Here is a 15,000-nt window from a genome sequence, read left to right on the forward strand (position 1 = left end):
TCAGTAAAACCGTTTACACAATATTCATTTCTATTTTTACTCGGATGTTTAGAAGTTTCTTCAGGGGCGGTCGGATTGCCACAGTGCGAATGCTACCAGATATTAAATTTGCGCTGAGATTTAAAAGAAAACAATTTAACAGTGATTTTCACATACAAATGCGGCTCTAACAAAAAATAATAATAATAATAATAGGAACTATATTTTATTATTCATCAAATGGATATGTACATAACGAATGACAAAGTAAAACAAACTACCGATACAAATTTCTAAATGGAATCTCTAACGCACATGCGCAGCAGAAATGTCCATAGGTTTCGTGCATATAAAAGGCGTGGTTTCATCGACGAGGTTCACATCACGTATTTTCAGTTGGTGTGATCGTATTTCCTACAGGTAAGTGAACAAGAAAATATTCGAGTGTTATAGATATTTATAAAGATTTCATTTCCCTTTCTCCTACAAAGGAATGCACTTTGAAAACGAATTACAATCAGCATGTACCCTACTGCATAGTTACTCATAAATTGCAATTTGTTGGCAGATAAAATATTAGTTTATGGGCGACTTCTGTACGTCCCGTGAGGTGTAAAACAAAGTCTAATTCAGATCTCAAGTTCGTATGCGCAATGGCAGCGTCCGGGATCAACTTTTAATGCACATCTGATGTATTAACTTTTAAGCTCAAAACAAAATCCTGCACATATGCAGAACGAGCTAGCCCCACCAATCACGTACTGAAGCGTAATAAAGTCATTAACTCCAAAGAAAAGATGGAGTTGTGTTGCCTTTATTGTTCATTGTAGGCAATAATATAAATTCTGACTTTTTCATGTTATGAGTTGTGGGATACTCAAACTGCAGTTATAATTCTCAACAGCGAAAAGAAAACTAAAGATACAAAAAGGTAATGTTATAACCACGTTAGAAGAAACAGTCCTAACTCATGTAATATATCAATAGGTTAAAAGAGAAAGCGTTTAATAACATCACGACTACTTTTCAAATTCAAAGAACAAACTTTATGAATCGTTATATTACAATGACTTTAAAACCGCGTGGAAATTTGTTATCATATTCGTCGAGAGCAACTTCCTGAAAAAACTACCCACCTCGTGCCCCGCGATCACCCACGAGAAGGAGCTCCCGGAGAAGACTCTCCCGCGAATATAAACATGTTGCGAGTATCTTTGGTTTGACTCTTTTAGTTCAGCTGCCTTTAAAATCCAAAGGGTATTTGAAGCCATTTATATATATATATATTTATTTGTAGTTGCACAAATAAATGCATAACAAAATACTACCGTATATGTGTATATATATTTTTTGTCCGTAGCAGACGTCTAGTTATCAACATCAGTTCGTGATATGAAACTCAAAAGAGGGTGACTGCAAATTGCCTCTACACAAATACCTGCTTCAGATTGATTGATAATCGCGTTGACTACTGTGTCATCTATGCAAGTGCTGTGGATTTGGATTAAACTTTAATCCGGATTTAACTTTTAAGACGCGAACAGAAGACGCCCTGTAATGCATTTTTTTTACTGAAAATCAATTCTAGTCAACATACAGGGTTTCTTTTTGTTTTCTAAGATCCTGGAGGATTCTCTAGTAAGACAATGGTGCTTTATATTCTTTAACTAATACCAAAGCTTAAGATGCTAAAGTATATTACTGTATGGAGATGGAACATAAACTTCTTGAGTAGAATACCATCAATTTTACCGTATAATTTCTTAAAGATATATTTGTTTTTTATAAGAATTTAAATTCGGTTTTCTTGCAAAATTTGGGGACATTCTGTCCAATCTAGAGATATCTCAGCCTAAAGCTGATCTACAATTGTGAGAGCCCTGTTGCTTACGTATGTGCATGTAGGTGAAAAAGAATATAAAGGGAGTGAGGGGGGGAGATAGGGAAGTTTAAAAGTACATTTTCGTTTCGATCTTTTCATGTGACAAGCAGTGATGAAAGGCCTATCCCACACATAGAGACTAAAGCTGTTCTTTCATTACAGCCATGAAGTTCTTGCTGATTGCTTGCTTGGGAAGCCTCGTCTTCGCACAACAGGGACCGGCTGGCCTGCAGGGCCCAGGGCCCTTCGTCAGGGACCTGCGAGCTGACGTGCTGAGAGGTATGCCAATTATCTTCGATTTCTTTTCTTCAGTGTGCCCACGTCTAGAGCTCGAAAGTCACTGCCTTACAGTTGATGACTTTAAAAACAGATTAAATGTGACGAATGTACATATATTTATATATATATATATATATATATATATATATATATATATATATATATATATATATATGCATATATATATATATATATATATATATATATATATATATAGAAAGATAGGTAAAGAAATATATATATATATATATACATATATATATATACACGCATATACGTATACTTACACACATAGATAGATTTGTATATCTATATATGAACATATATATATATATATATATATATATATATATATATATGTGTGTGTGTGTGTGTGTGTGTGTGTGTGTGTGTGTGTGTGTGTGTGTGTGTGTATGTGTGTGTATTATTATTATTATTATTATATATATATATATATATATATATATATATATATATATATATATATATATATATATGACGTGTATTTATATGTATACATACATACACAAACACTAACATATATATGCATATATACACACATATGTATATATACATATATATGTTTACATATATACATACATATATATGTATGTATGTATATATGTGTGTGTGTGCATTTATGTATATACATATGCATGTATGTTTGCACACACACACACACACACGCAGGCACGTGGCAGCGCTCTTGGCTAGCAATCTTGCTGACCTGCATTCGATTCAACCGCACTGCCAGTGGATGGCAAGCCCGGCTATTCCTCGCACATAGGGGTAGTTTAAAAGAACAATACAGAGACAAGTAATAATTTAACTGATGTAACAATAGCATGTCACAGCAAACCCTAGATTATTATTATCACACACCCACATATATGTATACATATATATGTTTGTATGTATGGATTTATGTATATAATAAAAGAATTATGTATATGGATAGATACAAATGTATATATGTATATATATACACACATGTATACGTATATGTATATATGTATATGTGTATACGTTTTTATATATATTTATGTATTTATATTAACATATATATAAAGGTACATATATATATAGATATATATGTATACGTATATTAATATACACATATATACGTGTGTGTGTTCTTTTTAATTCGTCATTCTCTCCTCAAACAGACTTCCCAGAACTTTGCTTTTCTTCGACAAACCTCGAACTCTACTTGGAAAATCAGTCCTGGAGCTTGTTCCCCTTCTGCGGCAAAGCTGAATGCGTCAAGAGCGGCGCAGACTACATTGAGCGCGTCCATGACTGCGGTCCTCAGCCCAAGAATGGTGAGGCATGTACAATTGCCAACCTAGCTGAGCTTCAACGGAACGACACCATCCTCGAATACCCATCGTGCTGCCCCAAATACGTGTGCCCTGATGGAGTCGCCCTTCAATATCCTACCCAGGAAGAGATCAAGGCTGAGATTCAGAAGCAAAACCAAGCCGATTTGCAGGCAGCCAAGAGTGCCGCAGCATCAAGGGATGCGGCAGGACCACAGGCAGCAAAAGGAGCAGCATAAGTTACTCCAGCAAGACGAGGCACAATTACCTGTGATGATAATTATTTGGATAATATCAATATTATACCACGAATTAACTGGGACACTTTCTATTAAGGAAAATAGAGAGCCTGTTACTTTGTCACAGTATCTATAGGAATATTCATTGTCGATTTTTTCTTTACAAATATCTAAAGTAAAATTCACTCCGAGTTTTATATATACATACATATATACATATACAAATATATATATATATATATATATATATATATATATATATATATATATATATATATATATACAGATATATATGTTTATATATGTGTATGTTATATAAACATTTACACATATGCATATGTATATATATATTAATATATATACATATATATATATAAATATATGTAAACATATATATGCAATATGCATATGAGTGTGTGCGTGTCTGTTTGTGCGTGTGCGTGTATATATATACATATGTATACATATATATACATATATAAAGATATGTATATATATATATATATATATATATATATATATATATATATATATATTAGTGTGTTTCTGTTTATGTATGTGCATGAATATATACCTGATATTAAAATATTTCGGAAAGTGAGTTTTTTGTTAGAATTTGACCCTTATTGATATTTCTGAAATGCAAATCAAAAATACATTCACAAATACACACACACACACACACACACACACACACACATATATATATAGTTATGCATATTGTTTTATGTATATATATATACATATATGCATAAACACATATGTATATATAGAGATATGTATGTTCATATGCATATATAAATGTGTATATATACATATGCATATATATATGTGTATATATACATACATATATGTATATATATTCCCATATGTTGCAACAGGAACAACGAAGGGAAAAACAAGAAAGCATACGAATATACCGAAGGCCTTTTCGCTATTCCTTCGTCAGGGCATTCACATATGTATACATACATATACTTATGTATACATGCACTTAGGTAAATATATATATGTGTGTGTGTATGTGTATGTATATATATATGTATATATATATATATATATATATATATATATATATATATATATATATATATATATATTATATGTGTGTATGAATGTTTGCATTTGCGTATACATACATATTTATCTATCTAGCTATCATTACTTGTTTATATAAAAGTAGATATGTATCTATTTATATATGTTAATTAATATATATATACATATATATATGTATATATGTGTCTGTGTATCTTTTATCATGTACATTTTAAAATACGTAAATGCATAAATATGAATATATATATATATATATATATATATATATATATATATATATATATATATATATATATATATATATATATATATATATGTATGTATGTATGAATATATACATATGTATACATGTATATGTTATATAAACATGTACATACATATATATGTATATATATGTATATATATATATATATATATATATATATATATATATATATATATATATATATATGTGTGTGTGTGTGTGTGTGTGTGTGTGTGTGTGTGTGTGTGTGTGTGTATGTATATATATATATATATATATACATATATATATATATATATATACATATATATATATATATATATATATATATATATATATATATATATATATATATATATATATATATATATATATATATATATGCTATAATGCTACTGCATATGTGTATATATATATGAAACCCAAAGAGGGTGACTGCAAATTGCCTCTACACAAATACCTGCTTCAGATTTATTGATAATCGCATTGACTACTGTGCCATCTATGCAAGTACTGTGGATTTGGATTAAACTTTAATCCGAATTTAACTTTTATGACGCGTACAGAAGACGCCCTGTAATGCATTTTTTTCAATTCTAGTCAGCATACAGGGTTTCATTTTGTTTTCTAAGATCCTGGAGGATTCTCTAGTAAGACAATGGTGCTTTATATTCTTTAACTAATACCAAAGTTTAAGATGCTAAAATCTATTACTGCATGAAGATGGGAAATAAACTTCTTGAGTAGAATACCATCAATTTTGCCTTACAATTTCATAAAGAATATGTTTTTTATAAGATTTTAAAATCAGTATTTGGAAAATTTGGGACATTCTGTCCAGTCTAGGGTTATTTCAGCCTAAAGCTGATGTACAATTGTGAGAGCCCTGTTGCATATGTATGTGCATGCAGGTGAAAAAGAAAATAGAGAGAGTGGGGGGGGGGGGGAGTTTAAAAGTACATTTTCGTTTCGTTCTTTTCATGTGACAAACAGTGATGAAATGCCTATCCCACACATAGAGACTAAAACTGTTCTTTCATTACAGCCATGAAGTTCTTGCTGATTGCTTGCTTGGGAAGCCTCGTCTTCGCACAACAGGGACCGGCTGGCCTGCAGGGTCCAGGGCCCTTCGTCAGGGACCTGAAAGCTGACGTGCTGAGAGGTATGCCAATTATCTTCGATTTCTTTTCTTCAGTGTGCTCACGTCTAGAGCTCGAAAGTCACTGCTTTGCAGTTGATGACTAGAAAAGTCTTGAAAAGGCAAAGAATCAAGACGTAAATCTAGATGTAGCCACTGTGATGTACACCTGTGCTGTGGTGCTATGAAAAACTGCTACCTTTTCTTCCTGATTTACACCAAATTTGGTTTAGTTTCAGATGTCTTTGTCTCTCTATATGTGTTAATTACATCTAGAATTACAGTTTCAGATATTGCAATTATTACAGGTTAGTATAATGCTATTTTAGTCATTTTTACAACAGTGCCACGGACGCTATTTTCGTTAAAAAGTTTAGATTTTTTGATTGATGAAGTAAAAACTTTCAGCTTCTATCTCCTGTTTGCGTAACGGGCACTGATAGTTCCACCCTACCTGAAGGGAACACCTATTCCCGCCTTGAAATATGTATCAAATATGTATCTTTATTTTTTTTTTAATATATAGAATACATACGTTTGCCATAATGAACAACATATCTAAAAAAGAAAATTCCAACTCCTATAGTCGGTACAGAAAGGGTTAATGAGCAAAAAATTGACTCGAAGTCTATAGCTTTATCAATAGCAAAATGTTTGGCAATAAAGATCGATGTGTGTGTGTATGTGTGTGTGTGTATATATATATATATATATATATATATATATATATATATATATATATATATATATATATATATAATTTATGTATATATATACATATATATACATATAATTTATGTATATATACATATATGTAGATAGACAGGTACATAGATATAGATATAGATATATGTCTAATTATTTATTTTATTAATTTGTATATGTCAACCTGAGAGCAACAGTTCGGAAAGCATGGCAGTTTTCCGTTCTCTAACCCCTGTAATAAGGCAGCTTTTTCCGAAGCCCAGGTGACTCATCGCCATAGTTCGCTCTATTATACAAGGAATCAGTGTTGGCTAGTTTAGAAATTGTACAAAATGAGGCCATGAGGATTATTCTCGGTGCACCGAAAACAACGAGGATTGTGAATATGAGAACAGAACTTAATTTGCCGTCTGTCTATGAAAGAATATTATGCATAAACACCACATTTAGCGTCAAAGCAATAAGAAAACCCCTCTATTGTACAGAGTTCCAAAGGCAGCTAAAACATAGAATAGTGGAGCTAACTTTGAATGACAACATCGATTCAAACTGAAATCCATGGCTACAAGTAACATGCAAGTACTTGTCTCAGCTGAACATATCCATAACTAAGACCCTACATGGACGTTCTGCTCCACCGTGGAAAATGTCGGACCTAAGTGTATTTTATACGACTGCCCCCAAAAAAGACAGTGTCCCCCCTGCTGTCCTTAAGCAGTATGCTTTAGCAATTATCAATGAGCACCTTGAAACTATGCCCAATGCGTATGAATGCTACACTGATGGATCCTTGCAATCTGGGAGTAGATCAGGATGCGCTTTTGTCGTATATAAAAATAATATTTTGCAGCACCAGGATTGTAGGCGTTCATGAGTGGGCTAGCACTACGCAAACTGAGTTGGCAGGAATGCTCACTCCCTCAAGGAGCCGAGGAACTAACCACCACCTTGCCACGCCCAACGACCGTCTTCAAGGCAGTCTTCGCTTCCCGCCATCATTTGCATATCGTATTTCTTATTTTTTCATATAAATATTTTTTTTTATTTTCAAGATACATTAAAATCAATTCTGAATATGAAACGCAAAGAAAATCAGAGTAATCACAAACAGGATGAACAATATGAATGGAAAGACGGATTTACTTCGGAGCAACTGCTGAGCTCTTCAGACAGTTGGCTTGGAGTTCGTGACCCTACAACAACAAACAACCAAACAATGTCTGTTTTTTTTTTTTTTTTTTTTTTTTTTTTTTTTTTTTTTTTTTTTAGTTATTTTATATTTGATGATTTTGTATTTTTCGTGTCTTTTTTGTGCTGTGAGTAAAACCATTTTTTCTCTCGAATGCCGTGTTTCCCAACACCAAACTATTTATAATTTCTTTTTAAATAAGTTTTAACGCTACCATCAATAACTAATTGCTCGGCCTAAAATGAAATGAGAACGGCAGATTAAAACCAACCCTTACACCCCCCTCATTGGAAGCCTGGTTGCGTTCTCCAGTGCCACCGAGGGATCGTTATGTGTAGGACACTTCCCGCCGAACTGGCCCAGGCGAAGGACGGCACGAGACTCCGTGACCTCGTCGAGAAAGTCGCCATAGATCTCTACCATCGATACCTTGGTTCAGTCAAATATAGCACCATAGGAAACCCCCAGCTTTACCACTGTGGAACTTTGACTATCAGCAGTCAAGGCTATGCTGCTGGAGGTGAAGGTATACCGGAGGTTCAGAGAGATCCTTATCAAATATCTCCCTTGTTTCATATATATATACTGACGGCTCCAAGACAGAGGAACATGTGGGAGCGTGTATGGGCGATTAAAGTAAACTAAATTTCAGACTGCCGAATCATACAACGATATTTGTAACCGAACTTTTTGCTATTGATAAAGCTAGAGACTTTGCACTATCACAGACCCTCAATAGAACCGTCATTTTTTCTGACTCATGAAATTCACTTATTGCCTTTAAATAATTAAAAACCACTAAAAATTAACTACATGGCAATATTCGTGAGCTGCTTAGTGCCAACAAATCAACCAAGGCCATTCTGGTACTCATGGCAATGAAAAGGCTGGCAAATTAGCCGGATCAACTAGTGATCTGGACCTTAGCAAAGTCCGAACAGATCTCGGGTGTTTTGTCATATAGATACACAAATGCATCTCCCGTGGCAGAGTGACTGGGCCAACCTACAAATACACCACAAAATCAAACCCACGAGAACAATAGAAGGGAGGACGTGGTGCTCAGGGTCAGTGCCATCAGAATCGCCCCCACACTCCCTACATGAAGAGAACTTTCACTCCACTATGTCCTTACTGCAACAACCACCTTCCTATCGATCACATTCCCTTAATGTATCACCAGTTTACTCATAACCGAAGAAATTTTCAAAATTATTTTCCAAATAAAAGATGAAGAATTTACGATATCAAAACCTACTAGCAGATCAATAAAATGATAACTTATGTGATATTTATTATTTTTCTAAGGGAGACTGACTTTATGGCCTTAGATTGAAGTAATGAATATGATCCATTGGCTTAATTATCTTGACTGGCTGTTAACATTGCCATATGACGCTGGTCGATTGCCAAGAACTCCAACAAGCAAGCTAGCAACCTGTGTAGGCACATTCGAGTGTGAGAGGCGCCCAGACCTTCCAAACGCAGCAGCAATAAATACAAAGTCGTGTGCCACATGTCTCTGTCTCGCTCGGCATTATTGTTTCTGTGTTTCGTAAAGTAAACCAAATAGAGAACATTTTGTTTTGCCTGAACCTACAGTGCTGCGATCTTGCAGTTCAAACGAGACTGCAGTAGTAGTTAGCACCTCACCCCAGAACCGCGGCACTTGTACACTAGGGTAGCCCTTGTTTACCCAAATCCCTGGGTAGGAAGAACCAGTAACCTGGGGCGTCCTTTGGGCGTACTTTTACTCTGATCTGAAATCTTTCTTTTTTCATGTGACCTTCCTAAGCCTACCGGAGTTGCCTTGTGGGCTCCTGTATTCGCCGTGGGTGGCGGAGAGCGCAACCAGGTTTCCACTTGGGGGCTGAGGATAGAAAATTGCCATACTCTCCTAACTCTTGCTGTCAGGTTGATGTTTGTGTGTATTTTAAATGAAAACATATACACACACATATATATATGTATACATATGTATACACACACACACACACACACACACACACACACACACATATATATATATATATATATATATATATATATATATATATATATATATATATATTTATACTTATATTTGTATATATATATTTATATATATATATTTATATATATATTTATATATATATATATATATATATATATATTTATGTATATATATATATATATATATATATATATATATATATATATATATATATATATATATATAGGTATAGATACATGTGTGTATATGTATATTTATATGTATGCGTGTATGTATGCATATATCTATGTAAGTATGAATGTACATATGTATCTATATATGAATGTATGTACACACACACACACACGCACACACACACACACACACACACACACACACACACACACACACACACACACACACACACACACATATATATATATATATATATATATATATATATATATATATACATGTGTAAATCATGTGAATGTGTGTGTAAATCAGCATAGCTAGATTAATGGATAAATTTTCAATTACATATATAGGTATTGATAGATAGATATTTGATAGACAATATCAGGAATATATATAAATATACGTAAGCGCAGAAACACACACACAAATACACACACATATATATATAAGTATACACGTCTTTACATATATACATATATGTATATATGTATATATACACATATACATATATTTACATGTATATATATAAATATATATATACATATATATATATATAGAGAGAGAGAGAGGGATAGGGAGATACATACATATACATGTATGTATATACATATGTATATATATATATGTATATATATATATATATATATATATATATATATATATGCATTTATATATATATACATACATATATGTGTTTGTGTGTGTGTGGTGTGTGTGTGTGTGTGTGAATTATCATATATATATTTACTTATATATTTACTTATATATATATATATATATATATATATATATATATATATATATATATATATATATACATATATTATATATATATATATATATATATATATATATATATAAAAGTACTGATAGATATATAGATACACAGACACTAAATTAGCCGTAATCTTACGCCTTTTAGTTTGTAAAGGGCCATTTTCAGAGTCCTGGCGCTTTGGTAATGTTACCCTTATTCCCAAAGGCCCACTACAGTTTACACCAATTACACCAATTTTATCCAAGGTTTTTGAACGTTTGCTGGTCAAACGTCTTTCTGTACATGTGAGACCGTTTCTTCCAGAGACTCTGGTTTTAGAAAGGTACTCGACTGCAATGATACACTGCTTATGTTGGTGCATGAAATGCAGTCTGCTTTAGATAAGGGTCATGAGTCAAGACATGTCTCGCTGGATTTTAGTGTAACTTTTGACACTGTTAATTACAAGGGTTTAATTTTTAAGTTACAGTCTTTTGGTGTAGGTGGTAAAGTTTTAAGTATTTTAACTGAATTTTTAACTGGTAGGCAGCAGCGTGTTCATGTTGATGGTAGTTTTAGCTCGTATTCCCGTGTGTCGTCTGGGGTTCCCAAGGTAGTGTTCTCGGCCCTTTGCTCTTTATCTTATATACAAGCGATATGTGGTCTGGCATTAAATGTTGACATATGCTGATGATACTTCTCTCTATGCTGACATTCCTTCTCCGGCAACCAGGCAAATAGTAGCTGACAGTCTCAATGTAGACCTGATGAGGATTCAATCTTGGTGCTCTCGGTGGGGAATGAAATTAAATCCTATTAAGTCTAAGGAAATGATTGTGAGTCGGTCTCGAACGCAGTTGCCTCAGCATCCAAGTCTTAATCACTTCAGTGGATAACCTGAAGCTCTTAGGTGTAATCTTTGATTCAAAGCTTACATTTGAATTGCATATTAGGAATATGGCCCAGGCAATTTCATCAAAGTTAGGCATCATTCGCAAGTGATGCCTAACTTTTATTCTGCCTCATTTTGAATATTGTTCTCCTGCGTGGTTATCTGCTGCAGATACATTTAAGACTGATCGATCTTTTAATTCCATTAAATTTCTCCTGTCTGACTTAAATTTGGATACTGGACATCGTGGAGTTATTGGGGCTCTTTCAGTCTTATACAAGATTGTAACCGATAATTCACATCTCCTCTATATGTTTTTACTTGATTTTTATGAACCTCAATTCAATGATATTTGATGTAAGTCGATCGTCTACAAGTCAGTTTTCTAGATGTTTTTTTTTACTACTATTTGTAGACTATGGTACAGATTGCCTTCAGAGATTGTAACTTCTTTGACTCTTGATAAGTTTAAAACGTCAGCTAGCATGTTTTTCTTACATAATATATATGTGTGTATGCATATGTATATAGGTGTGTGTATATATGTATTTATGTATGTATATATGTCTGTGTGTGTGAGTATGTATATATGTGTGTGTATATATGAGTATACACATATGCATATATATATATACTTATATATACATGTATATAGATATATACATACACACACACACACACACACACACACACACACACACACATATATATATATATATATATATATATATATATATATATATATATATGTGTGTGTGTGTGTGTGTGTGTGTGTGTGTGTGCATACGGACATATATACATGTTTGTGGATGTACTTTTTATTTGCATTTCAGAAATATTAATGTTTAATTTTCTAGCAAAAGAATTTTCATCGTTTTGCCTTCAGAAATATTTTAATATCACGAATTTATATATGCATATACGTAAACACAGAAAGACACACACACACACATATATACATATATATGTATATACATATATGTGTGTATATAAAATTCGTTTGAGTGAAATTTACGTTACACATTCATAAAAATAAAGATGTGGATAATGAATATTACTGTAGATATTATGACTTTCAATGATAGGCTCTCTATTTTCCATGTGTTCCAATTAATTGGTGATACAATTTGTATTTCATCTAAACTTTAATGTCATTAGAGTTACTTTTGCCTCGTCTTTCTGGAGTAACTTAAATAATTGCTGGTGCTGTCTGTGGTACTGCCGCCTCCCTTGCTGCTGCGGCTAACTTGGCTGCCCGCAGAGCGGCTGCTTGCCGCTTCAAAATATCAGCCTTGATCTCGTCCTTACTAGGATATTCAAGGGTGACTCCATCAGGGCACACGTATTTGGGGCAGCACGATGGGTATTCGAGGATGGTGTTTCGGCGAAGCTCAGCTAGGTTGGCAATCGTACATAACACGGGATTCCTGGGTTGAGGACCGCAGTCATGGACGCGCTCAACGTTCATGTGGCCATTGTTGATGCATTCAGCTTTGCCGCAGATGGGAAATAAGCTCCAGGACTGATTTTCCAAGTAGAGTCGGAAGGTTATTGCAGAGAAGCAAAGTCCTGGAAATTCTGTTGGACGAAATGACAAAGAAATTAAAAGGAATACATACACACATACATACGTGCATGCATACGCACACGCACACAGATACACGCATACTTAGATACACACATATATATGTATACATAAATATTTATGAATCATTATTAATATATATACTGTATATACACATATGTATATATACATACATATATATACATATATGTGTATATGTATACATATATGTGTGTATATATACATATGCGTATATATATATACATATGTGTATATATATACATATGTGTATATATATACATATGTGTATATATACATATGTGTATATATATACATATGTGTATATATATACATATATGTGTATATATACATATGTCTGTATGTATATAAATATGTATATATTTCTATCTATCAATCCATCTATATTTTTTGTATAAACATAGATACATCCATATATATATATACATATATACATATTTATACATATACATATATCTATATGCATGTATATATGTGCACACTGAAGAAAAGAAATCGGAGAAAAATTGTCATACCTCTTAGCACGTTAGCTCGGAAGTCCCTGACGAAGGGCCCTGGGCCCTGCAGGTCAGCCGGTCCCTGTTGTGCGAAGACGAGGCTTCCCAAGCAAGTAATCAGCAAGAACTTCATGGCTGTAATGAAAGAACAGTTTTAGTCTCTATGTGTGGGATAGGCATTTCATCACTGCTTGTCACATGAAACGAACGAAACGAAAATGTACTTAAAACTTCCTTGTATCCCACCCACCCACACTCTTTTCTTTCTCGCATGCACATACCTATGAAATCACACACACACCGCTGCATTTGAATATTATGTGGCACGTAGAGTGACCAAGCCAAGGGTTTATGGAAAACGCTGTCTTCATTGTACTGTATTCATTGCCTGGTTTTACGACATAGGTCATTTACTTCTAATCCAACATCAACATGATATTTCAAACGCTCGTCCTACCATAATTGGCATTAGAGATGTTCCTGATTTTTTTTTTTTTATATGATGTTTTCACACCAATTTCGCGACATAACGGGAAGTTTATACAATGACATACAAAGCATAAAGCTTGGTACCATAACTCCGATTGCAATTCGTTTCCAAAGTGCATTCCTTTGTAGGAGAAACTGAAATGAAAATGTTTATAAACATTTATAACTCTTAAAATATTTTCCACTTGTTCACTTACCTGTGGCAAATATGATCCCTCCAACTGTAAACACTTGATGTGAACCTCGTCGACGAAACCACGCTTTTTATACGCACGCAATTCATGGCCGTTCCCCGTGCGCATGCGTATTAGAGATTCCATCTAGAAATTTATATTGGTAGTCTGTTTTACTTTATCCTTCGCTATGTACTTATTCACCTGATGAATAACTTCTCACAAAATATAGTTCCAAGTAAAATGTTTTGTTAGAGCTGCAGTTGTATGTGAAAATCAGTGTTCAATTGTTTTGTTTTAAATCTCAGCCCAAATTCGATATCTGGGAGCATTCCCACTGGCAGTCCGATCGCCTCTGAAGAAACTTAATTTCCAAATAACAAAAG

The 15,000-nt window shown here is 33.5% G+C and overlaps 2 protein-coding genes across 3 annotated transcripts in view; one reads left to right on the top strand and one right to left on the bottom strand.

Annotated features, from left to right (window-relative positions):
- Positions 1-14,735, bottom strand: part of LOC113809564 (uncharacterized) — a 54,916-nt gene extending 40,181 nt beyond the window's left edge. Inside the window, exons 1-3 of one of the 2 annotated variants that reach the window (XM_070123499.1) lie at positions 14,639-14,735; positions 13,971-14,087; positions 12,956-13,430 (exon numbers count right to left, since the gene is read on the bottom strand). In XM_070123499.1, the coding sequence (XP_069979600.1) occupies positions 13,042-13,430; positions 13,971-14,085 (504 nt within the window). In that variant the 5' untranslated portion in view covers positions 14,086-14,087; positions 14,639-14,735 and the 3' untranslated portion in view covers positions 12,956-13,041. Of the gene's footprint in view, positions 1-12,955; positions 13,431-13,970; positions 14,088-14,638 lie in introns of those variants that run through there. The other variant, XM_070123498.1, reaches the window with a different exon arrangement.
- LOC113807645 (uncharacterized) lies at positions 1,665-3,713 on the top strand. Its single transcript, XM_070123276.1, has 4 exons — positions 1,665-1,682; positions 1,820-1,880; positions 2,024-2,140; positions 3,307-3,713. Exons 1-4 carry the CDS (start codon positions 1,665-1,667, stop codon positions 3,696-3,698), a joined length of 588 nt encoding a protein of 195 aa, XP_069979377.1. The 3' UTR covers positions 3,699-3,713.
- Positions 14,736-15,000: the final 265 nt, after the last annotated feature.

The sequence above is a fragment of the Penaeus vannamei genome, chromosome 7 (assembly GCF_042767895.1).
Source record: "Penaeus vannamei isolate JL-2024 chromosome 7, ASM4276789v1, whole genome shotgun sequence".
Taxonomy (NCBI): domain Eukaryota; kingdom Metazoa; phylum Arthropoda; class Malacostraca; order Decapoda; family Penaeidae; genus Penaeus; species Penaeus vannamei.